Source organism: Pundamilia nyererei, unplaced genomic scaffold (assembly GCF_000239375.1).
Source record: "Pundamilia nyererei isolate P.nyererei 1_Seehausen unplaced genomic scaffold, PunNye1.0 scaffold00167, whole genome shotgun sequence".
Taxonomy (NCBI): Eukaryota; Metazoa; Chordata; class Actinopteri; order Cichliformes; family Cichlidae; genus Pundamilia; species Pundamilia nyererei.
In genome coordinates, this window is record NW_005187568.1 from 1,072,773 (window position 1) to 1,096,794 (window position 24,022).

At 39.9% G+C, this 24,022-nt stretch overlaps 1 protein-coding gene across 6 annotated transcripts in view; it reads right to left on the minus strand.

Moving 5' to 3' along the window:
* Window positions 1-1,587: 1,587 nt before the first annotated feature.
* Window positions 1,588-24,022, minus strand: part of pnpla7b (patatin-like phospholipase domain containing 7b) — a 24,730-nt gene continuing 2,295 nt past the window's right edge. For 3 of the 6 annotated variants that reach the window (XM_005745816.2, XM_005745817.1, XM_005745813.1), the window contains exons 3-35: window positions 22,435-22,503; window positions 21,003-21,090; window positions 20,347-20,426; window positions 18,074-18,168; window positions 17,846-17,986; window positions 17,349-17,508; window positions 16,837-16,917; window positions 16,556-16,684; window positions 16,290-16,370; window positions 15,304-15,424; window positions 15,128-15,208; window positions 14,557-14,633; window positions 14,232-14,381; window positions 13,991-14,068; window positions 13,283-13,488; window positions 13,059-13,190; window positions 12,504-12,627; window positions 12,200-12,389; window positions 11,570-11,719; window positions 11,312-11,375; window positions 11,033-11,201; window positions 10,520-10,702; window positions 10,315-10,433; window positions 8,384-8,540; window positions 8,088-8,204; window positions 7,888-7,957; window positions 7,555-7,671; window positions 6,306-6,454; window positions 6,042-6,194; window positions 5,837-5,953; window positions 4,785-4,869; window positions 4,493-4,626; window positions 1,588-4,377 (exon numbers count right to left, since the gene is read on the minus strand). In XM_005745816.2, coding sequence (XP_005745873.1) covers window positions 4,312-4,377; window positions 4,493-4,626; window positions 4,785-4,869; window positions 5,837-5,953; window positions 6,042-6,194; window positions 6,306-6,454; window positions 7,555-7,671; window positions 7,888-7,957; window positions 8,088-8,204; window positions 8,384-8,540; window positions 10,315-10,433; window positions 10,520-10,702; window positions 11,033-11,201; window positions 11,312-11,375; window positions 11,570-11,719; window positions 12,200-12,389; window positions 12,504-12,627; window positions 13,059-13,190; window positions 13,283-13,488; window positions 13,991-14,068; window positions 14,232-14,381; window positions 14,557-14,633; window positions 15,128-15,208; window positions 15,304-15,424; window positions 16,290-16,370; window positions 16,556-16,684; window positions 16,837-16,917; window positions 17,349-17,508; window positions 17,846-17,986; window positions 18,074-18,168; window positions 20,347-20,426; window positions 21,003-21,090; window positions 22,435-22,503 — 3,933 coding nt within the window. In that variant the 3' untranslated portion in view covers window positions 1,588-4,311. The remainder of the gene's footprint in view (window positions 4,378-4,492; window positions 4,627-4,784; window positions 4,870-5,836; window positions 5,954-6,041; window positions 6,195-6,305; window positions 6,455-7,554; window positions 7,672-7,887; window positions 7,958-8,087; window positions 8,205-8,383; window positions 8,541-10,314; window positions 10,434-10,519; window positions 10,703-11,032; window positions 11,202-11,311; window positions 11,376-11,569; window positions 11,720-12,199; window positions 12,390-12,503; window positions 12,628-13,058; window positions 13,191-13,282; window positions 13,489-13,990; window positions 14,069-14,231; window positions 14,382-14,556; window positions 14,634-15,127; window positions 15,209-15,303; window positions 15,425-16,289; window positions 16,371-16,555; window positions 16,685-16,836; window positions 16,918-17,348; window positions 17,509-17,845; window positions 17,987-18,073; window positions 18,169-20,346; window positions 20,427-21,002; window positions 21,091-22,434; window positions 22,504-24,022) is intronic. The other 3 variants (XM_005745814.1, XM_005745815.1, XM_013914031.1) reach the window with 3 other exon arrangements.

The following is a 24,022-nucleotide window of genomic DNA, read 5'->3' on the forward strand; positions in this document are numbered from 1 at the left end:
CAGGAATTTACATGTTTACCGTTCTCAGTTCCGCTGACTTATCATCTTAGATCCAAACACAGCATGCAGCCTACTCATCATTCTGTGCAGGATGAAATGTTCTGGCTGGTGTCCTGTGTGTCCATTTATACTGTATTGTGTTGGAGAAGCAATCCAATTTTTTCTTACAAGTCTAACTTCTCAAACTCATAGAATCAGGATAAAATGAGCTTAAAACAACATTTTTGCTCATGGATGATATCTCCATAACACCTTTGGATACACTCAAGAGAAACATATTAAAATCAAATAACAGAAAACAAGCGAGGCACTCAGTCTCTGATAAAAGTTGAAGTTAGCATTAAAAAAAGACAACTGTGTATCAACTCTGTCTTCATCAGGGTTAGGCAGAATGAAATATCAGCCGTGGGCCTTCTACCAGCACCCGAGTCAAGGTATACAACCCATAAGGAGACCTAAAATAAAACATAAACCCCAAATATGTCAAAAAGTCATAATATACTACATAACACGAAGCTAAATTTTACATTTTCTACCTGCCTCAGTGAAGAGCATCAGAGCCATGCAGTGCTTCCATCTGTTTTTGTGACATTATTCAGATTATTAGCAAGAAATTGCCTGACATTTGTATGTTTCTCTGTGGTTGTGTTTTGCTTAGATTCCAACACAACAAACAAGTTTTTTTTCTGATGATTTTTCTTCCTTTTGTTTTGTAGTTGAGTTCATGACTGAAAACAATGGTCAGTGCAAGCACCAGGAAGTGAGCCACTTTGTCACATCTACAAACAAGTTTAGAGCTGTTGGTGAGGCATCTTCTGCTGAAGATGCAAATCATTCACACTCCCACTTCCCTTCCCCTCTAAAGCTGAATAATCACATGGTAACTTTAGGATTTCTATATGCCCCCGTCAGCAGATTTATAGATGAGAATCTTTTCTTGCTCTTGCCAAACTTGTTGCAACTCCCATTTCTCAGTCACACTCCCCAGGCATGGAAACTTTGACATCTATTTATAGCTTCCCCTTATCTGCAGACATTAGTTAGATCCTCAGTTTGGTGCATAAAGTGTGCTCAATGCCTACTATAAAGTTTGAAGAGTTTGTGACTTTACATGATAATATCCACTTACATTCATCTATTAAGCTATATGATGACTTTAGGATATAGGTGGATGATCTTTTTTTTTCTTCTACGGCTAAATTTGGGCAAAACTGAGTTTTTGTAGTTGGCCCAAAAAGTCTAAATAAATTGGCGAGTAACAGGATACTTACTCTAATCCAAAACGCCACTGTGAGAATAGCAACAGAGACTAGAGATAAAAATGTCTCTCTCATATTGGCTTCTCTTCATAGGTTCCCTGTTGAATCCAGAAATGCTTTTAAAAGCCTGTTCCTCACATAAAAGGTTTTGAATAATCAGGCCCCATCATATCCTAAAGACACAATACCTGAGATAAATAAAAAACTGAACTGAGTTGAAACAAAATTTTCAGCTCTCTGATATGATGAAACTCTGCAAGTTGAAGGCCTACACAATTCTATAGTTTATAAGTTTGTCGTGTGAACCAATAACCATCTGAAAAAAGCATATATTTCCAGTTTTATTTTGGAGATAGTAACAACATTTTATCTGCAGACTTATGCAGCATCGCATCATTTTGGCGTTCAGACAGGCCACGGATTAAAGAAATAAACACACACAGTGTATTGACGATTTAACATTCAAAATCACTCTCCATAATTCTGTTTAAGGATGAAACATCACAACAAATGGAAAACAAAGATTTCAGTTATTCACATGCAATGTCATGGTAACTATTCCCTCTATGGAACTTTAACTTTTGTTTTCTTGTAAAACTTGGACAGTCAGTTGATATGAAATATTAATACACCACATAATAAACCACAGTGATTAAAAACTTGGCTCTAAACTGCATAATGATCCATTATAGTGCAGGGCTAATGTTAGGTACTCATTTCCCAGACAGGGCAGGTAGTGCTGCTTGCAACTGCATGACAAACTACATAGTAAAACTCATTTACTCCAGGCCTTAAAATTGAAGTTTGGTTGGTGTAAAGACAGGAGGCATAAAAAAGGTAAGGCCCTTTAATGGCACAGTTGCATTGACCTGCACAGTCATACTGAAGAACACCTGTTCTGAATAGCATCAATGTTCTCTTCATCCAATTTAACTCGGCTGTCTCATGGTCACTGTTAGTGATAGTAGCTACATCTGTGTTTTCCCTGCCACAACAAGGTAAATGGTGTGCTGTATACTTGGTTAGAAAAATTAGATTCTTGTTTTTAAGATTTAGATCATTTTACCATTAGTATTTTAGTAATATTTATGTATTATGAACTAACAGAATATGAGACATAGTGCTTCTTTAAGACACCATTCTGAAATGGAAAGCACAGGAGGAATAATAATGATCCATTAGGCGTGGTTGGTGCTAGACTGGATCAGCCATGGGCATGTTCTCTTCTGCTGTGATTCAGGAACTGATGACACTCTGCAGAGTTACAAATGTTGCACCATAATTACCCAACATAAACGTGGGTGAGTTTCATACTGTCACAATGGCTGATTTTCATATTAGGCATGTCCAAAGTTCAAATGGTTTACTGTATGTACAAGTAATTCCTAAGCCAAAAGCTCAGGATTCAGACTGCTCCAAATGCAAGCAAGAGGGGCAGCCAATCAGAAGAAAGGTGCCTAAAAGGAGGAGGAAGTAAACTAAGTTGTTTCACAGAATCAGTGCTTTCACAGCACTGATTGAACAAACAAATCTCAGTGTCTGTGCCCACCAAAAAAGAGATGGATTAATAAAACTCTGAATATAGTCTCAGAGCTCACAGTCACCACCCTCAATATATTTGCTTTTTCTAACAGATACCCGAAAGCTTTCAAAACTGCAACAGTTTTTATAAAAATAAGAAAGAATGAAAGTAATGACCTTATGCTGTCAGATAAATATCAAAAATATAGTTTTGCTACAAAAAAGTTTTTTTTAAGTAATTAAAAAGTGCAGTGTTTCTCTGAAATGTGGTGGGATGGCTTTAAAAAAAACTGGAATAGTCAAACACATGTTTGGTTGGCACACTAAGGGGGTTCTTTTTGAAAATTGGAACTGATAATAAACTTGATGAGAGACACACTATGTGAGAGAGTATAAAAAAATTCCATGTGCATATACAGTGGGAAGTTGTGATGTGAGGATTTTTCTCAATAGGATTTTACAAGCAGTGACAGTGTTACTTTGTAGTCTGTTGTACACCCGTGTCACACCAGGGCTTTCACAACACAGCCACTCCTCCAATTTGTGCCCTTCATGTTAACTCGCATGGAGTGTAACACAAATACATGTGTCTATCAACAACGTACTTTATCAGTGATGGCAGAGCAGAGCAGCCCACAGCCTTATCCCACCTAGCACCAACCAGGGGATTCCTGTGACAGTGAATCTGTGAAAGCACCTCCCTTAAGTAGAATACAGTCATCATTAATACTTCCAACTTTAATGCCATGACATGTGAGGATATTGTTGATCAGAACCATCTATAGCTACATTAATGATATATTCAATCATCAGCTACTTTGAATTATGCATTCAAGTTAGACAGAAACTGGAACACAAGCTGAAAGGAGACAGACACATTTGTAATCCTTCATGTAAAAAAACATACATTCAACATGTGATTGATGCACACACTGTCTGAAAGAGCTTATTACAGCCACTGTTAAGAATGCATTTGGCACATGTGTGTGTGTGCGGACTGTTCTTAAAGAGGAGAAATCCCTTTATTATTGGATGGAAACGAGGGTAACACTGTACTTGAAGTGTTCTGTAACGACATAACAGTTTTTAACTTGAATGTGTATAAAACAGAATACTGTATAGGACTGTATGGATCAGAACATCACGGCCGGAAGCAGCAAGGCGAAAGAGAACTGTCCCAGAAAGGGCTCGGTGTTTATCAAGTATTAGGTTTTACACTGTCAGAGTGTGTGACGATAAAACAAGCTAAAACAAAACACACTGTTTCTTGTTTTTTTAAGATGTATTCATTTCATTATTAAAACTTCTATTCTGCCAAACTGCCTAACTTTACAGGTGCTCCGACAGTAGGAGAGCATCGCATCAGCCCAAAGGAGACCACGACAGCAACTTGTGACTGTCTGAAGGCAGCATCGACTGTACCTTACTGAAGTGTTCAGTAAGCGTGTTATGTCGCTGCTCACTGGACCATAGCCAACACTGCACTGGAGAGTGAGCACTGTGCTCCAGTCATAGCACACCTGACAAGAAATCACAGAGGAGCACTTTGCAGGGGGTTCTTCAATCGGCGCCGAACTCTGACTGGAACGTCTTCATCCTGTTAAAAGATTTTTTTACATGTAACTTTTTATTTTTCTAATTTTTGAGTGTTTTGGAGGTCCAAACAAGCCAAATATTGACAAAGTTCATGTAAAGCTTGATTTAATACACACAGTTTCAGCAGTATCTGCCGTCTCTTCCTCCTCCTCTGTGTGCTCACTACCGGGGGTGAACGCCTCATAGTCAGACAGTGCACTTTCTACGGCCTCTTCATCGTAGTCTGTCTGGTACTCATCAGAGAGTTCCTCTAGGCGGACAAAATCAGAGACGGCAGGAGAACCTTTCATTGATCAGGCTTTTAAATGAAGAGCAGATAAAAAGAAGCTAAAATAATAAATTATAGTATGGATTGTAATATGCGTTGTTCATGTAAGAAATCAGATTTCTAGTTTAGATTTTACTAACCCTCGATTAAAGCATTCTTGACGGGTTCAATTCTCGACACAATCTCTGCCAGGTCAGTGAAGGAGGCATTTGGACATGTGACCACCTGAAAGACAGAGCTCATCATTCCAGCGAAGACTTTAAGACCACCTTCACTGGATTCATACTGTCTGTGACTGCAGACTATAGTACTCGACAGCCAAACACCAAAACAAATAATATAAGCAAATAACCATTCACTTTAGTCTATAGATACACTAAAATGTAATTATGAGCAATTTAAAAATAAATGCATATGTAAATAAATATTCACAAATAGAAAATTAAATAGTAATGCTGAATAAAACACAATAAATAATTAATGAGCTATGAACAGTGAATAAAATAATGCAGTAGAACAATATAACAACTCAGATCCAGAGTTTTAAAGATGACACGCAGCTCAGGGCTTAAAGGATTAAAGACCTTTAAAGTTTTTTATTTTGTCCCTCTGCTGGAGCCAAACAACAAAGTGCTTCAAAAAGTGCTCAAACTGAGTTTCTAAAAGTTTCTGAAAGAGAGAAACTGTTTTACTTTAGCCGCATGAGTTGGTGATTAACAAGTAGCTTGAGTGACTGAAGGTTTGAATGTCAACATGAATGGTTGCCTCTCTCCAATGATGGACTATTGACCTGTTAGTCCAACACAGGCTTTTTACCCTGTGACAGCTGTGACAGGCTCCAGCCCCACTCGTGACTATGAATTGGATAAAGAGTTAAAAAAAATGGATGGATGAAGGGAAAAGGATCACCATTAAACCTCTGATATCATAGGTAGGGTTTAACAGTCTCTGAAAACATACGATTAAAATTGCTTTACAGGAGAAAACATTTAACGTCTGTCAATCTGCATGCAGTAAGTTATGATGGACTATTAAACGTTACAGTCATAAATGTGGTGAGCTGCTGTTTTATAGTAGAGGGCCCTGGTTAGGTTACCTGTGTATCTGACACAAACTTATATAACAAGAGTAAGAACAAGAGTCGAACTTGATCGCAGCTGAACAATCTATTTGTATTGTTATTTACACTCACGTGACCAGTTTTGGTCTTGTGAAACTCCTCCTGATGTCGGTCCTTAAGCATACTGTCCACCACACCGCTGCGCTGCCACACATCAAACAGTGTCTTCCCATGCTGGTACCCCACCTCCTGCAGATAGTGAACCTCTCAGTGAGTTTGTGGGCCAGCAGATTAAATAGAATTAAATAAAACATGGAGGAAGAGAGGAGAAGCTCACAGCAATCTCATCGAACTTGCCAAACTCCAGTGTGCCGTAGCGGTCGATAGGCGGTCGGATGTACTCGCAGTAGTCGCTGTCTTTGACCAGCTCCAGCTGCCGCACGCAGCAGACGTAAGCAAGCCGTGTTTGGATCTCTGCCATGTTCAGGACCTGGAGGGAAAGGTTGTTAAGTCTGACAGGGCTATGATGGCAGAACAAAGAGTGTTTAGTGGCCATCATTCTGCCCACAGTTGACGTCAGGCTGTGGTAAAATCAAAGCACCTTGACTTTCTCAGCCAGTGGATTGAACCTCTTCCACAGCAACCACCAGCCATTCAGATAATCACCGTAGTTGGTCAGATTGGTTTCATCTCGACTTCCAACATCGATTGCGATCACAACCTTGGCACCCATGGAGCGAGCCACGTCAGCTAGATATCATGAGAGACACATTCTGATAACCAGTTTCCTCTTTCAGCTAATAAATATAGTCAAAAATGTTTGTTTCTATTCTTCTTTGTGTATCTGCCAATCATATACGCCCACTGATAAGCTAATATTACTTTCTTTGGCTTTGCACATCTCTGCAGTTTGCAGATAAGCATGCTGTCTCACGACACCCCACTTTCGTCTTCTTAATATCTGTTGTTAAACGGTGGTCTGCATCTGCTTGCATCATAGCCATATTTTAATGACTGCTTATATATTCTGAATGACCATCCTCACTATGAAATAAGCACTTTTAGCTCTTCTCTCTCGAAGTCAGCTTTCTTCCAGTCAGCTGTTGTTCATAAAAGGAAGACAGAAACATCAAGTGGGAGGGGCTTCTGTGCTCACAAACAGGGCTGTGTGTTTCAGATGTTAAGGCTGTCTGTGCTCAGAGGCATCATACCGATCTAACAATATGATAAACATGTTTACAGAAATCATATGCTGATCTCATTATTAGAAAGTTTGGTCATGTTTACTATGAATGTAAATTAAGTCATTCAAGATGTTGTTTTTTGGGGAGAGGGGTTTGATAAAGCTCATAGTTAAGGGTAGATCAGGTGACCTTTAATCCTTCCTTATGGATTCAAGGTTATGCTGCAACAGGTTTAGGCTGCTAGGGGCTTCCCATGATGCACAGAGGGCTTCTTCTTCTCTCACTGTTTTTCCCCTCACTATGTGTTTACACACCACTTTTCATTTAATTGTTAGTTATTAATAATCTCTGGCTCTCCCCCACAGAGTGTCTTTTGTCCTGTCTCCCTCCTCTCACCCCCAACTGGTCTGACTGATGCCCGCCCCTCCCTGAGCCTAATGTTCTGATGTGAGGTTTCTTCCTGTTAAAAAGGGAGTTTTTCCTTCCCACTGTCACCAAGTGCTTGCTCATAGAGACTGTCTGACTTTTAAGGGTTTTCTCTGTTATTATTAGTGTGGATCCTTTACCTTTACCTATTCTTGTGAGTCAAACAGCGATCACCCCAGTTTACTTCAACTCGTACACAGCGCGAGTAGAAAAGCTTACTACCCTCTCAGTGTTTCTCACCAGGTAGGTTGTTGATGTAACCTCCATCCATGAGCAGATGTCCATCTTTGGGATCACAAAGCGGTGGCAGGTAACCTGACAGAGACATGCTGGCCCGGACATACCGCCACAACGAACCTAATCATGTAGGACAATCGTACAGTCACAAGTATGAAGTGTGTGAAAACACTGTCCACAAATGAATGATTAGGTTAAGTACAAAACATCTCACAATTAAATTAATATTTTCCCTTCTTTTTCCTCAGCTCCTTCTTAAAGAGCTGAGGAAAGAGTGGAGCTCCTTAAATGGTCAGAGTGCTTCTAGTACTAGAGGAAAAACGAGGTTTCCCACACCGTCAGTATGAACTCTCATAGCGGAAGCTGTGATATCTGTTGTAATGTTGAAATACGGTAACCACAGGTCCTGGCAGTGGAGAGGTTGGAAACAGAAAAAAAAACACAACACAGAAAGGCACATGAGCTGTGACTTTGCAAGAAATGTGTTACATGCACATGATGCAAGCTGCTGGTGTTTGAAACGCTCCTCTCCTTACCTCTATCTGTTTGTTCTTGAAGACTGAGCTAATGCTGGAGTTGAAGGAGGCTCCAGAAAACATGGAGGTAACTGGGTATGTCAGATCCAAGATCTTCTTAAAGTATGAAGTCATACCCTGAAGAAGAAAGTTTTAAAAAAGGGAAGTGAAGAAAAACACACCATGGTTGATAAAGAACAATTCAGCTTTTCACTTGGGTCTAAAGAAATCTGGAAGTGAAACTAGTGAAACTTCAGGGAGGTGAAACTCTTTAAAAATATCAGTCCAGGTGTCAACAGAGTGTGTCATCCACACACCATGGCCCACTCGTGTGCCCGGACCCTCATTCGACTGATGCTCTTCTCCTCAGCATACAGTGCTCCCATGAACGAGCCAATGGAGGTGCCACCCACCATGTCCACAGGGATCCCCGCCTCGTTGAGTGCCCGCAGGATGCCCACCTGAGAGCAGCCTCTGAAACACATTCATTTAGACGATATCTTTTCCTTTTGAGACATATACCAATATGTGCACAAGGAGTTCTACCCAAGTCCTGCACGCAGTGACTGAATGTAAAGTCCAAGGAGACAGTGCAGCCTTAAACAATCATATTGCATTTAACAAAATTTATATTTAATTGGTGATGATGGGAGACTTTGAGGCAGGATGTATTATGTGTCACTGCACAATTACATTATCATGTGGATGTTTTTTTACTTACTGGTTTAAATGTATCTGCAAATACAGCTTTATTATAAAAAATATTAATGAAACATTAATTGTTAGCTTCTTCTTGGCTAAAGCTAGAATAAAGAAAGTGCTAGGAAACACAATCTACTAATAAAATGTACTATAAATATTCATAGTATCTTGCTCAAATAGATATTTTATTTAGTTTCATATTTAGACTTTATATAAAAATATTTACACTAATAGGCACAAAATATCGAGTTTTAGCTAATAAAGCAGAAACTGCCCATTCATGTTGGTGAAGCTACCAAAATAGGACACAGCTGGCAATTTACTGGGCATGTTTAAGTGCTGATATAAAAATATTTCAGATCATTTTAAATGGAGCCAGAAAGATAGCAGTGCTCATCAGTTTTGGCAGGAAGCAACTTGGATAGCTCATTTTTAAGTAAGCAAATGTGTTACTTTCATGCCTTTTACTTTCATCTCGCATCAGCATCAAGACCGTGTGATTATATATCACAAATGCTTGTTGGTTGTGTCCTACAAATGCTGTTCTCACAACAACTGCTATGCTTATGTTGAATTAATTTCAATATACAACATATTTTTGTCAGGGTGTTAGCAATACACCGGTGCAAGAATTTGCAAATCATTTCGGAAGAAAAAATAGTTCCCAGGGTTCAGTTGAACTGCCAGTACTGATGCAGTAAAAGTACTAAATGTAACCACAAGTGCTTACATAGATGACACACAGCAAATACCTATGGCTAAGACTGAATCTACAGATTCAATAATAGGTCACATGTAAAAGCATTACTGCTGTAGTCATGTGATCATCGGGTGTCTCAGGTCCCTACCTTGCCAGAGCTCCAGGATAAGCCAGAGCGGTGAAAAAAGAAACAGTCATTACACAACAAGAAAAACACACAAAAAAAGAACTGTTCTGCTGATCTAATATTTCAGTAAGAATAACTCAGGCGTCAGACGTATTCAAATCCTAATGTAGCAGTAACAGTAAGGTGTACCCAAAACTCTGGCGCAGATATTCCCAACCTGAGGAAGGCTCATATGGTAATCAACAAAATATCAATATGGTCTTATGTCCACCTGTAAAAACGTATCAGCACCTTGCTAACCAAATGTCTATATTTTCATTTACTTATCAGATGAGTTAGGGCAAAAACAATCAAACTAAGAAAGAAAAACTGAGCAAACTAAATAAATAAATCCACACGTTCGGTATACTGTGATTTTTTTTCCTCACTATCTTTCTGTATTCGCCTCTTCTGCTACATCAAACAAACATTTTGGCAGTGTGGACATACGCCATGTGTCCTTCCATGTAGCAGGTGAATTTGTGAGTGAGTGGGGTTTTCTTGTTGAAGTAAGGAGAGTGGGTAGGGGTTGTAAGCAAGAGGTTGAGACCAGCGGCTGGCACTAATTTAGACATTTATATTTTCACGGATCTAAGCGCAAAAGTGCAAAACTTCAGTTAGCTGAACAAAGCCTTTTTAAGTGGTTAATCAATAAATATGTTCCCAAGCAGCAGAACTACCTTGCGCCCCCTCCACCTAGCACCAGGGCGATACTGTTTCCGGTCAAGATCCTGGCCAGGCGGGAGAAGTCAGAATGACGATCTGGACATTTTTCAAACACACGCTGGTATAACTCCCTCTGAAAAAAGCAGTCACAGACACAGAAAAGAGATGTAGGCATTTGCTAACCAGGTCAGTGGTTAGTGAAGACTCTGTAGTCTGTACCAGCTTGGGTAAACTCCTCCTGGAGAACACCCTGCGGGGGCAACACAGATGATGGTGTCTGGAGATCCAGCTTCGCATGTTGAGCCACTCTGCCGTCCCTCTGGGCGGTGGGCCGTCCTCTCTGTGAAGCAGCACGAGTTGCTTCTGGGCTCGGACTGCACTACTCTCCAACATTCGCTCCAACTACACATGCAGAACATGAGCAGAGAGCTTTCACTCAGGTCGTTATGAATGCAATAAACACCTTTAACGCAGACTTGTATTTAAGTGTCACAAACAGATGTGGTTTCTACAACTTCTATATGGTATCTATGTATCCAGGAGATGTTTCCCAAATAAAGAATTTCCCTCTGATTTCTCTTGAAATTCAACACAAGCATTATCTAAGGAGCTTGGAAAGAAAAGCAAATGAAAAGCTGTTGTAATTGGCTGGCTGTGGAATAGTAACATCTCCTGCAGCTTTAACTCACATTCTTCTCAAACTCTACAAAATAAGGTAATATTTACACTGACCTCGCCCACTGTGGGCTCCTGCTCACCCAGTCCCACAATGATGATGCAGTCAGCCTGGCGGATGCAGCGCTGGGTCCATGGTGTGAGGCTGGGATCAGACTGGTAGAGGACGATGCGATGGATGTCTTCCTGCTGGCCAAGCCAACTGGACAGGCGGTACTCGTGGACACTTGAGGTAGAGATGAGGTAGAAGCATGTCACTGCATTAAAGTTAGATCAACCTATGAAAAACTGCAGAAGTCAATTTCAACTACAGCTGTATTTATTTCCGTGATCTACCTGTCCAGAGCAGCAGAACCCAGGCGCTGTTTTATGTTGTCACTGGTCAGGAGTAAAGTGGGACCTGTAGAAAGACTTGCATTAAGTCGTTTAAACTTAACAGTATGCCCCCCTTTTTAATAGCTAATAGTATCCCACATCAGTAATACTGGAATAATCAGTACTCCCTTCATCTGTTTTAATGGTGTGTGTGTGTGTGTGTGTGTGTGTGTGTGTGTGTGTGTGTGTGTGTGTGTGTGTGTGTGTGTGTTTGTGTACCAATGCCACAGAGCGCATGCTGTAGCTCCAGAGTGAATGCAGTGAGTGGAACCTCCTCGGACACAGGCAGGATGGCCACAGTGGACAGGTTGGAGACTGGGTTGCCAGCATCCCACTTGCTGGTAGGCGTGTGGAGACCTAAACTACGAGCTGAAGAGTTTCTGCCATTAGATATTTCACATATGCAATATAATCTTCTGTACATTGTTCATAGTGTTTCCAATATGAATTCCAGGGTTTCAAACGCTCATGCTTCTAGCATGTGACACAGGCTAGCACAATTCTCAGACACACTCACACACTATGCAAACTGATGCCACAGCAAAGAAATTTAATGGTCAAAGCCAATATTCTCCAAAAATGTATCTAAAAATTTATAATCAAGACTTAAAACTCCACCCACGACCACCTACACCACAAATTTCTGATGTTTGATAGTTGAAAGTCAAAGAGGAGAAACAGTAAAAAGATCGATCAGTTCACCTCAGCACTGATTCCTTTGTAACTCTACTGTTTCACCTCTGTAGAATAAAGGGATCAGTCAGGACAACTTTGTACTGTTTTACAGTGAACCTTGTCTAAGTGGACCTAAACCACAAAACACACAAAATAAAAACAGTAAAAGATTACCAGCCAGGGGTCCAGTGACCTGTTGCATGTTGCCCAGAATCTTCTGCCCCAGCAGATGAATCAGCCTAGTGACAACCTGGGGATATCTCCTCTTGATCGAGTTCAGAGCTCCTTCAGGGAGCTTGGCCAGCTCTGAGTCCCTAACAGCATGGACTGTGGTGGCTCGGTTCATGTGGGTCAGGGCCTCAACCTGTTCAATCATGAAAGAGATGTTATGGTACAAAATATTGTTTTTCCACGTCTTTCGTTTTTTCTAAAACTTTCTCTCAAACTTAAACAGGAGGTCACAATTCTAACAACTCACCACACCAATTAGATCTCCGCGGCCATACTCCCCGGCAAGCTCTTTTTTCCCATCATCCTTTGCAATGACAGAGCGCAGTCGGCCACTGAGGACGATGAAGGTGCTGTCTGACTTGTCTCCCTGTCTAAAAGCAAACAGGCAATCATGTAAGAAAAAAAGTCAATCAATATAAATCACACATTTATAAGCTGTGATCATAAAGTTCCCACTTAAAGTTCCCACTTCATAGTCATCTGCTTTTAGTTCTGCTGCTATTCTCAGAGCTGTTATGACACCTTGCATGTGAGAACATCATGGAAATTCATGCTCTATTTCTCAAAATGAAATTCAACTTCATTGGCTGCTTTGTTTACACTGGATGACATTTAGCGCACACTGCAGATGGACAAGTGCAAGTGGACTGAATGGGAATGTGAAGGCAAATTTTTAGGTGTTTTGACTCCATCACAATTAATAATTAAACTTAAAAGTGTTTCCATAGATTAAGGAAGTTTTTTGAATCGAAAGTAATTGCAGTTTATGTTGCCTGCACATTAACAGTTTTAGTAAAAGTACCTGTAGACGGCACGCCCAGCCTCCACAGCCATCCAGTCCAGGGCAAAGTCGATCTGTCTAACAAATGGCGACATCCTCTTCACCACAGTGTGAGCCACATTCAGCACCACCCTGGGCTCCTCGCGCATAATCCTGCAAAGTTTAAAATTAAGATGTATTTGAAGCCTGGCTGTGACACTGAGGCAAGCAAACAGCTGACTGCTTGTGTATGTGCTCGGCCATACTCATAGAAATGGGCCTTGGAAATGGAGAGGTAGGTGCAGTCTCGGTGCGCTCGCACTGTGAAGATGAGGGGTTCCCCTGTGAGGACAGCCAGGTGACCCACCAATTCCCCGGGGTGAGTAACAAAAAGCAGGGTCTCCTCTTCGCGGTCTATCATACGCTGATAGACATGGAGCAGCCCTGAGATGACAAAGGCCACACTCACGTCCTGAAAAACATGTAGAGAAGAAAATGAGGTCTTGTGACTTTTCACCAGTCAGTGGCATGAAACCAAAAAGGTGATAGTGCTGGATTTTCCTGCAGTTTCAGCAGCCTGATGCTCATTTGTTTCTGCTAACTCTCCCATGGTTTAAAACATATCCTCTTTAAAACTGAGCAACACATTCTTAAATCAGTATCAGCTGATGTGTTTGATCAGCCCAGTTTTTAATATCCACAAGTACCCTGATTAAACGAGGAACAGTAAACGTCAAGAAAAGAAAGAAAACAGATGTGACAGAGAACCTTTAAGACCTGCATTTGTTTTATTAAACTGAGCTACTGAGACTAATATCCAGTTAAATGTAAGAATATTACTTTGCTCCAATTACAATAATCATTGGTAATCCAAAGCAAGCAAAAGAAGAAGAAACCGAAGGAGACGAAGGAGAAGAAGCACAAGGAGGAGCAAGAGGAGGATGAGGATTCTTGTCCGTTGTCATTAAACTGACCTGGTCTCCCTGGTGGCCTACAACAGATCCAGCTTTGACCTGGCGAAGATTCACCCTCCCATCCAGCAGACTGGGGTCCTGACATGTGCAAAAAAAAAAACACACAGAGGACAAATATACAACCACTGTGGGATTAATAAAGTTTATATTTTTGAATTTTACTGTTGCTAAAAACACGATCTCCTCATTTGTTTTCAGTTGACCTTTGGTGTAGTAATGTATCCTTTTCATTGTAAGCTACCTGTAATTGGATGACCTGCAGCAAATCCTTTTTAGCAGCTTGGAAAATGGCATTGACTTTATTATGGTAGACACTTCCTCCTCCTGCATCACTGTAATGGTACACAGCAGATGGAGTTTGCTGCACTGTCACACTCTTCTTTAGAATAGACTGAGGAGGTAAAGACAAAAAAACACAATGTGTGTGAGATCCACACTCATTCTAGTAACTGTGTATGTGCATATATGGTGTGATGGGTGCACAGTTAGATGCCCTGTATGCCCAATGTTCAACATAAACCAGCAATTCCCTGAAAGTGTAACAAAGATAGTTTCTATGCAGAGACCTTGACAGGACTATGAGGCACCGTCTCCTCTTTGGCACCTGGAACGTATGTACTGTTGAAGTCAGGTGACATTTCCCCTGCAAAACACAAATTGTTTAAAATTTCGATAGAACAGTAGCAGTATAATGTCTTCGTAAGTGGATATCAGGCCCTTGTAGAGCAAGAGTATTTTAGTCTAAATAACCCAAAATGTGATGTCCACATATGTGAAGGTCCTACGAGGTTAAGCCACAAGTTTGAACAGAGACTGGTTTAAACCCAAACTGACTGAAACCCAAATTAAGGAGAGCCTTAAAGTATTCTCCTGACTGTATCCTCAGTTAAAGTCAGCAGCACTGTATACAGTATATGATCATTTTGTATTTACCTGTATTTGTATTATCTATCTATCGATCAATCGATAGATATGTCTAATATTAACATTTGTTTGATGACCTGAAATGTTTAAATTTGACAAATATGCAAAACAATAAACGCTTATCATGGCACTGTCAAAAAAGCCAACAATTCCCTTACTTTTTTAGAAGTATACATATATGTGTGTGTACAGTGACACTGCATGTATGTATACCTGTAACAGTAATCGGGTTGGAGAGGGAGCGGGATCTCTTGGTTTTTGATGTGGACATGGAAGAGAGGCTGGACTTTTCTGCTACATCAAAAAACAGATAACATGAGCAGTTTTACTTGATGCACATCGCTTACGTCTCATAGTGAACATATTGAGAAAATGCTGTTATTTCTGACCCGTGTCAGCTTTTTCAGAGCCCAGATCATCAGAGTGAGACTGCTGCCTGCGGAAACCTTTGTGTGGATGAGTCTCACACAGAACGTTTGCCACAGACACCAAGGAGATCGCTTGGCTCTCCTGATAAACACAAGTTAATCAACAAAGTCACCTTTTAATGCAAGAATTTTCTTAAATGATCTGAAATCTTAAATCAATATTAGTAAGAATCAAACTTAAACTCTGACTTTGAGAAAAAAACTTTTCAAAAGCCCAAAACCATGTTTCTAATACTACAGATTAGGCTACCTCTAGGAGTCTGCAGCTGACCAACCAACCTTAAAACCACCCCTATGTTTTGGATGAAGACATAGGTCTAGGGTAAAAAAATTTTTTTTTTAAAAAGTCAAAATTCAGATATTCTGATAGTATTCCCAAAATCTAAACTCTAGGTCGGTAACTTAGCAGCCTCGAAGAAAAATCAGGGGTCTCTTGAGATTATGGAGAACAATTGTTATATGCTGATATCATTAGGGTACTTGTCACTATCAATGATAACTCACACCTTGCAGGACAACTAAATATGTGCTCTGAAGAAAACACTTTGAAAAAACAAACATAAAAAGCTTTTGCAACAGAAAAGAATGGCAGAAACAAAGATAAGGCTCACATGACAAGAGCAGAAAGCACAAAGTACTTCTGTTAGCAAGATTACTTGGTTAAATGTGTCCTGTGGACTTTTGTCTTTACCAATGGTAGTACTGTACAGTACCAGTCCTACCAAACGACCTGTTTGCGGATCACCAGACAGAATTTACTCAGTGTCTTTATATATAAGCACTACTCTCTGTTTTGAGACAGTGTTTCATAACTGGAAAAAATGATGAGTTAATAAAAGAAGGCAACAACACAAGAGTGCGAGGAGAAATTATCCAATCAAAAACAGTTTTGCACTATTCATGTCACAGGTTACAGTCTGGAGTACTGGTAAATGAAAGAGCACTACCGGGTTGAAGAGCTCAGTGGTAAGGCCAAGGTAGTTGTGTAAGGCAAGAAACGTCACTCTCTGAAGCCGCACCATTATGATCTACAGGACAAGAAGGAAAGGTGACAGAGAAAATGTGTTTGTTTTTTTTAGCTGTACAGGGTGGATTCAGTTTAATCATCGCCCTGTGCTTTGCTGAATGCTATTTACTCGTGGAGAGCATACATACAGTATTTGCAGCCCAGCTAATAAATAATATGATTCATTTTTTTCTGTGGACACTTTACCTGGATGACACGAACCAGAGTTTCTGGATACTTCTCAAACACTGACTGAAAAGCTGCAGCTGGAAGACGCAGGACAGCTGAGGGAACTGCAGCTCTCGCAGATACTGTTTTATAAGGTGCTGGGTAACCCTGAAAATTAAATGATGCAGATCAGAGGAGATGTTTCGCAGTAAAATGCTTTATGAAACCAAGAAATCGCTAATACAGAAAATGCAAAAAGAATTCCTCAATTAGCAGTGCAGTGAGAGATATATGAAGAGAGAGAGGGACCGCACACATACAGTGATGATGTCCAGGATGCTGAGCAAACTGTGAACACTGTCTCCAGGTAACACCTCCTTCACTACGGCATCGGTGCCATCCTGCAGTAATAAACACAGTGAGAACAGAACATCAGAACAGAAAAACAGCACACAAGAACCGAGCCAGTCACATAGATCAAGACATCCTGGTGAAGCTGAGCAACAGAATGGGGAAGGAAGGTGATTTAAATAACTTTGAACATGGCATGGTTGTTGGTGATAGATGGGCTGGTCTGACGATTTCAGAAACTGCTGATCTACTGGTAGTTTCCAGCACAACCATCTCTAGGCTTTACAAAGAGAGAAAGAAAATATTCCATTCAATTGAATTCCTTTTTTTCAAGCTGGCGTGATCAATCATTTTGACCTAACAGAAAGAAGCACTGGTACTCATCTGGAGTGTTAATAATCAAAAAGAATGTGCCCCCCGAATCAATACTAGCCCTTTATATTCAGCTCATTTAACTGTATGAAGCTGCACGGGTGCTTACATTCTCGTGGACGCACAGCTCCAGGCGGCCATCTTGAACCACGTAAATGCTGTCATCAGTGTCACCGGGTCGGAAGAGTCCCTCTCCTTGGTGCAGCTGGATCAGCACCATGTGACGACACAGCTCCAAAAACAGAGGTTTCTCGAAGTGCCCGAGCACCCTGTGTGTGCACGGCATAGTTCTGTTACTGCTAGCTGGAATAATCATGCTACATATCAAAGAAGGAATATGCCTAATACTGATTGCGAAACCACAGATGAATCCTTACAATGACCTAGTCATTCTTTTCTGGTTTACAGATAACACTAAGTTGCATTTGAAGGTCCCCAAGACGGAAATGCATGGACACCAGGCTCACCCATTGAAATATAAATATAAAAATTGAGTGAATTATTCAAATTATTAATTTGACATTAACACTCATTAGCACTCTGTGAATCACTTTACTTTCTGAGTTTGGTGCTGAATGAGGCCCATTATGTATCAAGAGTACTGACCTGACATTTTTCAGCATGTACAGCACTTCAGAGGGTAAATGGGAGTTCTGCACGTCAAACTCAGTGAGGTCAGCCTCCAGCAGGCAGGGAGGAGGCTCCTTGGGCTGCAGGGTCGGGGGCTCCCTACGAATGCGCAGGATCCTAAAACAGACACACTTATCACACTTTGTTGCTCTTTTGCTTTTTTTTTTACACTATGTTTCTTCTTCTGTTTATACAGGGGCTCACTTGCGAGCTATAGAAAGAACTTTAGTCCTCTTCCTCACTCGCTGCCGCACGGCTGAGTTTGAGTTGGAAGCAGGCACCGAGGAAAGTGTCTGAACCTGCAACAGCAAGAAAGAGAAACATGATGCTACACAGAAGGCATTCTGATGATAATACACGTGCCAGTATAGATAGATATAGATACTGTAAGGTATATGATTCTCTCTAGCAGCCATGCCTAATGACAAGGCTGTTAGCACCAGCTAAATTCCAGCACACTAATTTTTTCAGCATTTATAAGCCATTATTGCTTGTCACTGACTTTTGTCTTCTCTCGCTTGTAGTTTGTGTTTGCTTCTCTTTTCTCCCTTCGTCTTCCCTCTCATCCCCCAACGGGATTGTAGGAAACTGGAATTTTTCCTAGCAAGGTTTTGCCAAAGTGGCAACTTCCAAGCTAAAGAAATAAATAAAACTGATGCAAAAGTGCCAAAAACTACAGTTCCTAAACTTTTTCCTAACCTTCAAAAGAAATTAATTCCCATGGACAGTTTAAAAGATGTACACAGCAAGACTGCATTATTTTCAAAGGCCTCAGTAATTGTGGCTGCAAAAACACTTCTGGTCCTAAAGAAAGATGCGGAAAAATGCCTCTTTTTCCAACCACGTTTATGGTGTCAGTGACTCATTTTGGGTCACAATGAGTGAAAAATCAAGTAAACTCAGTGCCAGAAGGATAGTTATCCAGGAAATGCTCAGGACAAGTCATTATCAAATGAGTGGGTGGATCCACAGTCAGATCTGCCACTCACTAATTACATTAACCGTATAAGACCTACCATAGAACCAAGTCCACCAGAGCTTATCTTTATATTTTTACATGCTGTAGTGCCATTTTTGGGAGCATTTCAAGTTGCTATACATCAATATAACCGTTATAGCCCAAATTTTAATAATATGTATGCATTAAGTCCATAGTAACTACATAAATTGCAAAAAAGTGCAATAAAGTACAAAAAGATTGAAAATCGTTTTTGTTTTTTCCCCCATATATTTCTAGTTAGAGAAATTTAAGAGGTTTATCCCTCAAAACTGTAAATACAAAAAAGTTACACAAAATAGTTTCCCATCACAGGAAATTTATTTTGAGTGTCTTCATAGTTCTATTTTTGAGATACACCAATTTTTATATACTGTAAAGTATATTTTACAAAAGCTATATGTGGAAGGAAACCGTGACCTAGGGCAAGCTGATGGCATAAGATGTAAGTACAACTACTACAGTTTCATATGCCAAAAAAAAATCATTGTGCTAACTTACGTGGTTCTGGTTCTATGTGGATTTAAAAATAGTTACGCAAAACGATGCGGACACGCTCTGACCGGTTTTAAAGGGTTAAATTTCAAGACAGCAAGATGGTGACAGCAAAAACTCTTACTCCCAGGATTCAAAACTGAATATGACAAACCAATGGATGACTGGTTGACTATACTGTCTGTTCCCCTGTCTATGACTATTCCCCATAAACCCTTGTGTTAAAATGCTTTAGTAACTAGCAGAGCCTGAGTCACTAAACTGAACATCTTGACTCTGTTTGTCCTGTTGGTGCCTACAGACGACTCAGCAAGTTTGTGCTTCAGTTTTAGTGAGTGAACTTCGGGTATTTTTGGAATACACATGTTAGCTGATAAGTTAGTGCTCCACGCTCTTGTACAATTACAGTCACTTTTAGCTCTGAAAAGCCTCACACTATGGTGGCCAAAACACTAATGGTGAGGCCTTGAAATGCAGAGTCCTGAATTGGATAAGTAACATAATGGTGGCTATGTCCATCTTTTATATACAGTGTATGGTTTTGCCCAAGGTCTCTTCTGTTTCACTAAATGATTGCTTATAAGAGATTGAGGTTCTCTGTAACTTGTACAGCATATACATGACGTTGCAGACCTGCATTGAGGTTTTGTTTTTCTCTGTAAAATTTTCAGTTTTTTTAAGTATCATCAATTACTCAAAAAATGGTCAGTGCAACCTCAGCTAACATTTGTCACTCAGTAAAGACTTCTGCAAACTATTAGTGATCATGCAGTGAAGTATACAAAAATAGCATTCAAATGAGTCATCAAGATTCCTGAATAAGTTTGTTCCTTGCCATCATCTTTAGCTTGATTAATAAAAGGAAAACAAAATATGATAACAGACAACAAAGACTGTGGACACATGGTTTATAAAACACACACAACAGAAGGGCGCCTGCTGGGGGTGATGGTGCCCTCAAAGTGTGCATCAAGAAATAACTTACCTTTCTCATGATCTTTCGGCCGTAGAACATCACTTTGTCTCGCTTCCTAAAACGGTAGTGGGGGACCCCAGCCTCCTCCTCTAAAAGAACCACAAAACCTCTGTAAGATCTGTCTGTGCTCAGCACAGAGCAGGAAATCTAACTCTGCAATGTAACTGTTGATTTATAAAACACTGCTCCTTCAATAAGCACTGTCCAATAGTCTCAGGCTATCTGCTAAAGGTCACCTTACTGTCACATTTTTACAGCAACTCTGTTTAATTAAGTTATTTATGTATTTTAAATCAGGGCTGAAGACATACCATCATTGACTTGAATTACATTAACCTATGGACAGTTTGTCCACCTCTTTGTTTCAGTTGCACCTGTTTAATGTAACTAACCAAGACAGAAATAGTAGTACAAATAGTATTTAGTATCTAATAGTTTACATTCAAAACGTTTTATAAGCTATTTTTGCATTTAAACCTCACCCTGCAGTAATACTTTAACAACAAACATCAGCTAAAACAGTCATATCAATGGTAGACTAGAAAACTCTTATACTTAAACTATAAGGTTTATGACTCTGAGCTCTGCAACTTGTTCATCACTGAATATTTTTAGATACACTGAAACAGCATGGGTTTGGGGTGTGCAGCCTGCAGAGAACTGACTTGATAGTTTGTATCGTCTGTAAAGGAGGAACACAACAACTCCAACGACAGACATCACCATCACTGCTCCGATCAGTACAGCTGTCCACTGGAAGAAATAAAAAAAAAACAGCATACCCAACATCAAAACACTTTCACTTGCACATTTGTGTACCTAAAAAAGTAAAAGCTAAAACACATTTTAAAAGTACTCCTTGTATATTCAAACCTTCAACTAAGGCTGTCAACAGAGTATTTAAAAAGCTTGCCTGTGTTGTAATGAGAAAATAAACAGCTTAAGTTAAAATAGGACCAAACCATACTTTCATGCAAGACCAACTTTTACCACAAGATGGTGCTGCTCCTTGTCAAACCCCACTGTGCCAGCGCCTGCTAGTCTGTCCTGAACTGGAAGTCCCACAGGACCTTAGCTCCACTGTTCTCAACCACCTTTAGTGGTGTCTCCCATCTGGACTTGGGGACTTCTTGTCCATATGTGGTACAGATGTTCCAGATTCTAGCCAACTGGTTGTGCCTCGGTGTTTGCGGTCTCAGCTTGCACCTTGCATCCTGCTGCTCTGTGTTGATCAGTTCCATGGCACCTTTGCAGTCTAGAACCTGTCAGCTGTAATAGAGTCCTGCCTCTATTGATCTGATGCTTAGTGCCTGTTCTTGTGCTGCCATGATAAAAAACCTCTATCCTTTTCTTTAGTCCGCCCATTTCTGGCCACTGGTAGGATTTCTTGATGTCTGCCACTTCCTCTCTCTGTCAATGGAACATCCCATTCAGAGGGATGTATTCGCAGATGCTCCGTGTTTCATCTTGGATTGTGGCTCTGACACTCCTTAACCCTCACCCTCCCTCTTTCTGTTGCTCATAGAGCCTTAGGGTGCTAGAATACATGTGAAGACCTCGGTGGCATCTATCTCCTCCTGTGACCAGCTTATTATTCCAGCTGGGTATCTCTAATGACCGACAGGGTGAATGCATTGGCTTGGATCTTTTTCTACCATTCAGCTGGCTTCTTATCACCTGATAGTTATAGATCTCTCTATCAACAGATCACTACATCAATCTACAGATGTATATATCTATGTATTGAAGGATCAATAGGTTGTAGCTTTTGTCTGTTAAACAGAATATGTGTCAGGCTAAATACTGCCTTTTCTTATTACATGGGTGGACAATTTCCACTAGCAGGAGTGGTCTTTTACCAGAAAGTAAAACACCACCCCTGCTGGTGGAAATTCTTCTAAATTTAACTTATTCTGAATACAATGAGTACCTTTAAAGGACTATAAATAATATTTAAACATACAGTAATAACAGAAAGCATTCACACTTAGTCACTATTTGCATGAATTTACTTAATTCTTTCTTTTGTTTCCTTTCAGTTTTTTGTTATATATCGTTTAGTATATAAAGGCACACAAGCCAACTTCCACTGTTTACCATATTAGCTTCTGTCCGTTCCTCCACAAAAAGTTCCATCGTGGCCTTAAGCCTATCCAGCGGAACCAGCTTATGAAACATCAGAGACAACACAATGGAAATGAAATGACTCACAGCTGAAGGTGAGCCAGGCTGTGCATTCAGAAAAGAATCAGGGTTGGGAACAGTCAAGACAAGATTAAAATACAGTCTGTTTTCACACAAAAGATCTAACAGTCTGATAAAGCATTGCACAATATTCTATAATATATTAGTTGTAATTGAGAGCCACAGTGGAAAATATCTGTTAATTTCCAGCTCCGTGTTTTTATTCCTGGGGTCTATTAGACTTATTTTATGTACTCAAAGTTATAATTACCTCCCTGTTCATATTCGTACTGCCGAGTCTATTCAGTCTTTTAAATCACGTCTTAAAACTTATCTTTTTACTTTGGCCTTTGATTCTAACTAGTTGACTGTTCTAGCTTATTGTGTTGTTACCTATTGTTTGTCGTCCTGTTTTATTGTTTGTTTTAATTGTCTCATGTTTTTACTGACTGTGAAGCACTATGGTCAACACTGTTGTTTTAATATGTGCTATATAAATAAATATTGATTTGAATTCTTAATTACTCTATGCTGATCCTTTGTACAGCCCTACAGTTCAACCTCTAAAACAAATTGTTTTAAGTCATCCCCCATTAACTTTCTTCAGACTGAAATTATTTTTTTATTTGCTTTCTTGTTTCCATGTAACAACCCCTTTACTTCTTCTTACTCAATGAAAGCAGACTAGGAGTAAGCCTTGAAGCTCTTTTCTGTCATATTTCAGGCCTTCTTATAGAACAAAATGACTTGGTGTGCATCAGATGTTAGTGAGGGTGATCTTTGACTATGTAGCTGCCCTTGGAAAAACTCATAAACTAACATACTGGTAGTCATCAAACCAGAACTTTATTTATATATACTGAGGTGTCAAAACTCTGTCATTAATGTTGTCTTTATGGGGGGGAAAGACATAAACGGTTTCTTTTACTGATTACATGTTCTACTACTAGAGCATGTTTGCATGAATCACGGCTCAAAATCATCCTCACCTTATGGTACATCTAATATTTTCTCTTATCTTATGCCCCTTAGTTCTTTTTATCTTCTGACTCAAGTAAGCCCTTTGAACACGATGCACCACAGAATGCCAAATCATTCCTACCTGTGGAAATTAAACTCTTTATGGGTCTATCTGTGGGTTTAATCTTTACAACTCCTCCGGGATTATATTCACTTGTAATATCTTGTTTACAATATCTTGTTTACTTCTTTCTTGTACATGCATCACTTACTTTGTAATATTTTATTCAACATTACTCTTTGAGGGCCTTATTATTTATATAGAAGATTTACATGCTCCATCTTTCATACTTGTATTTTAATTGAGCATCTACAACAAAACTATTTTCTCCTGGGGTTAATAAAATATTCTGATCTGACTGAGGTGAACAGCTACACTAAGTCTTTATACAGGGAGTGCAGAATTATTAGGCAAATGAGTATTTTGTCCACATCATCCTCTTCATGCATGTTGTCTTACTCCAAGCTGTATAGGCTCGAA